This window comes from Eschscholzia californica, unplaced genomic scaffold, assembly GCF_041429995.1.
Source record: "Eschscholzia californica isolate CP2 unplaced genomic scaffold, dmEscCali1.0.p SCAF_1, whole genome shotgun sequence".
Classification (NCBI taxonomy): Eukaryota; Viridiplantae; Streptophyta; class Magnoliopsida; order Ranunculales; family Papaveraceae; genus Eschscholzia; species Eschscholzia californica.
The window spans coordinates 12683135-12687155 of NW_028238198.1; the positions used below are offsets into that span (position 1 = coordinate 12683135).

The 4021-nt window shown below is 34.6% G+C and overlaps 1 protein-coding gene across 1 annotated transcript; it reads left to right on the forward strand.

The window, feature by feature from the left end:
• Positions 1-607: 607 nt before the first annotated feature.
• LOC147564217 (aspartyl protease family protein At5g10770-like) lies at positions 608-3666 on the forward strand. The gene is made up of 2 exons (XM_086644452.1): positions 608-1094; positions 2077-3666. Exons 1-2 carry the CDS (start codon positions 926-928, stop codon positions 3345-3347), a joined length of 1440 nt encoding a protein of 479 aa, XP_086500578.1. The 5' UTR covers positions 608-925; the 3' UTR covers positions 3348-3666.
• Positions 3667-4021: the final 355 nt, after the last annotated feature.

Here is a 4021-nt window from a genome sequence, read left to right on the forward strand (position 1 = left end):
GAATACAATCTGTGCACTTGAAGTCACCTGATATTTTTGAGTTCCAGGACAACATAAAAACATTAGTATTTTTGTATTGAACATTTAAGACTATATTACGATAGTAAAGTAGAAAAATTATGTATATAAAATTGATGTCATTTTCCTTAGAAAGCCTTTTACACACTGAGGTGTATGCCTCGAGGCGCGCTCCGCCTCGCCTTGTGAGGGTAAACTCCCAAAACGTTTTTAAAACATTAAACAAAAAACTAGTTTCTTCATTGGATAAGGAGGATATGTGGCATCAAGCGACTTTTAAATTCAATTGAGCGAAATAATAAAGCTAACAGTTTATTAATACAAACCTAAGCGAGTGTTATCGTTCTTGACTTAACACGGTTCCTATTTTTCTTTAGAAGTACATTGGATAGGTTCTAACAGGCGTCTTGAGCTTTAAAATGGATTACAGCACTTGATTTAGATAAAGTTTAGCAGACTAGATGTAAATGAGACATTTTTCAATTTTTAGTGGGAATGCACTTTTAAACAACTTGTCAAGTTGTGTTTGTATATATCTATCTTATCTTATTGCTAATAATAAAACAAGTAAACAACAACCCCCAATCTTGAATGGAGTATTATTCTTAAATTCTTAAATACAAAACACAAGTTAGAGAGAGAGAAAGAATAAAAAGGAGTGAGAGGGTATCCACATAAAATGGTTCCATAAGTATAAATATATGATTGGCTGCTAATTTTTAGAGAGAGAGAGAGAGAGAGAGAGTGCAAAGTCAGAGAAAACAACTCATCATTTTAGAATCTCTCCATTCCCCTCTCTCTCTCTATCTATCTCTCTCTATAGACCCTCTTATATCTCTTTTTTCTAAGAAACCCATCTCTTCTCTGCTCTTCCTTCTCTATACTTTCTTATCCATAATACATAACAATGGTAGAATCAAAACCACTTTTACCATTAATGTTCTTTCTTGTTTTACTCTTCAATTTTGGTATTGAAGAGGTTCAATGTTCTTCTAGAGAGAGAAAATTATTGTCTTTAAAGAAGCTTCAAGGGAGAAAGCTTAATCCTATCTCAACATGTCATCCTCAAAAATCAAGTGAGTTTTATTTAATAAACACAACTCCCCTTGTTTATATAAACATGAAAATCTTTTTATAGGTGTTTCATAGTTTATTGTTTAATTCTTTATACTTTGGGAGGTGTAATCTTTTACTAATATTTTATGCATTTTGATGCTAATAATGATGGGTTCCTCCTTTTTTTACAAATCAAACTTTACCTTCTCTAATATTGAGTTTTTTGTGATGAATGGATTCTTTCTTTTGTTTTAGAGAAACTTGAATTTGATTGAATGACATGAATTGGATTAATAAAATGGAAGAACCTCCACAACAAATTAAACATTTAATCAATAACTCATTGAACTAAGATTGTATAGAAATGGAGGAATATGATTCACTCAATAAATTCTATCTTTTCCGAATTTGCTATGCCTTCTTCATTTATATATAATAAGCTTTTGATTGGAATTTCATTTAATATTGTATGGTATTGGGCCGTTCTTACCCTAAAAGCTTGTTTAAGAAGTATGTCTTTCGCGCTGACGGACGACCACCTCTACCTACCCTCCTACAATCTCTCACTTCACATACCAAGACCTGGAAGACAATCTATCATGCAGTCTCAAATTTAATGCGAAAGACTCTGGCTTTGTTACCATTTGTTAAGTGATATTGGCCCTTTGTCACATAGAAACCTAGCTCTAGAGTTGAGCCTTTCTATCATACTTATAAACTAATCATAACCTATTAACCTCTCCTACAACAGATTCAAGATAATTCCAATACTTTGAAACAATAGATAGTATATATTAATCCATTCATTATTAGTGACATTAACATCGTTCTTTATTTTTTGGGGGTCTACCCTCTTCATCGTTTATTCGTTTTTGTTAAGCTTGTTATGCTATCAACGTTTCTTTCATTACTATTACCACCCAAGTAAAATGCAGATGAAAAGATGTGCTTAGTTACTTATATACTACAACATAGTTTAATGTTCTCATTTTGGATTATTAGGAAGAGAAAATGGCGGATATATACTAGAAATGAAGCACAAAGATTACTGCTCTGGACATATAAAAAATTGGGACGATGAGCTTCAAAATCGCTTGATTACCGACAGTGATAGAGTAGAATTTCTGCAATCAAAGATAAAGAAACATGTTACAAGCAAGAACTTATTATATAAGACAAGCACTGAAATCCCGCTAAACTCGGGAATACAACTTCTTACCCTTAACTACATTGTTACCGTTCAACTCGGTAAGAGAAATATGACTGTAATTGTCGATACAGGAAGCGACCTAACATGGGTTCAATGTGAACCTTGTACATCTTGTTATAACCAACAAGACGCGCTCTTAAATCCAAGTAAGTCCCGTTCATACTCTTCTGTTTCATGCAATTCATCTACATGTAAATTTCTTCAAAGTGCTACGGGGTTTTCCGGAGTTTGTGGTAACAACCAAGAAACCTGCAACTACATAGTTAACTATGGAGATGGATCATATACCCGTGGTGAACTAGGCCGTGAACTACTCTTTATCGGAAAAACATATGTCAAAGATTTCATATTTGGATGTGGAAGAAACAACAAAGGATTATTTGGAGGAGCTTCTGGCTTAATGGGGCTAGGAAAAAGCAGTCTTTCACTAGTTTCTCAAACTTATAAAAAATTTGATGGGGTTTTCTCCTATTGTTTGCCTATTTCAAATGCCGACTCTTCGGGTTCTCTAAATTTTGGCAGAGATTCTTCTACATATAAGAATTCTACACCGATTTCATATACTAGAATGATTCCAGACCCAATGATCTCACATTTTTACTTCCTAAATTTCACTGGTATTAGTATTGGAGGGGTGGAAGTAAAGGCTTCAGGGTTTACTAATAGTAGAACACTCATTGATTCTGGAACCGTTATAACGAGGCTTGTTCCTTCGGTTTATAATGCTGTAAAAACTGAGTTCTTAAAACAGTTTTCAGGGTACCCAGTAGCTCCATCTTTCTCAATCTTGGACACTTGTTTCAACCTAACTTCATACGGCGAAATCAATGTTCCAACACTGACGATGAAGTTCGATGGTGTTATTGAAGTGAATGTGGATGTAGATGGGATGTTTTATTTTGGTAAGAGTGATGGTTCTCAAGTTTGTTTAGCTCTTGCTAGTCTCTCCTCTGAAGATGATGTTGGAATTATAGGGAATTTTCAGCAGAAGAATCTAAGGGTTATTTATGACATTAAAAATTCCAAGTTAGGATTTGCAGAAGAAAGTTGTAAGTATACTTAGGTGGTGTTTGTTTTCTTCTCATTGTCTCAATCTGACTTGTCTTCCCTGAAAGAAATGGACCGAAAATCAACCTTAATCATCCATTCAAACCAGGCAGACATAACAAATCAGACAAAACAAAGATTCTGAAAATTGACTCGAGTTAATTCAGACCTTGAGTCAGATTTCAGATCTGACTTAGGGCAAAAGAAACCTTAGAGAGGGAGAGAAAGTCTACAAGGAATATGGAACTGTAATATTATTTGATATGTACTTTCTAAGCAAAGCTCAGTACTTGTTTCATCTATGCAAGGAGGATTAGGTATTTTCTTCTTAAAAAGTTTCTCTTGTACTATTCTATGCAACTTAAAAATTTGGCCCCAATTTGTGCACTCTTCCAATTTGGCTCCCAAAACTATTATTTCGTTAGTCGTTGTCCGTCAACTTCAACATTTTATTTTTTTTCCTTTTTACCCCTATAAAATGATTTTATTTTCCCTCTCTATCCTTTGTCGCTCTTACTCGCCGCATTGGATCGTCGAAAAGGGTTCCCGAATCCGACGGGCGATTTGTTTCTGACGGCCTCCAATACTTCATCCAGAAAAAAACAATTTGTCTAGTTCTCTTCTTCTTCTTACTACCACTACAACCAGGGGCGGAACCAGGATTTCATATTAGGCAGGGCAAGCCTAAAG

Excerpts from the sequence above, each read along its gene's own strand:
- LOC147564217 (XM_086644452.1), top strand. The coding sequence starts at position 926 with ATGGTAGAATCAAAACCACTTTTACCATTAATGTTCTTTCTTGTTTTA. Across the intron at positions 1,095-2,076 it reads ATGTCATCCTCAAAAATCAA|GAAGAGAAAATGGCGGATAT; the intron begins GTGAGTTTTATT and ends TTGGATTATTAG.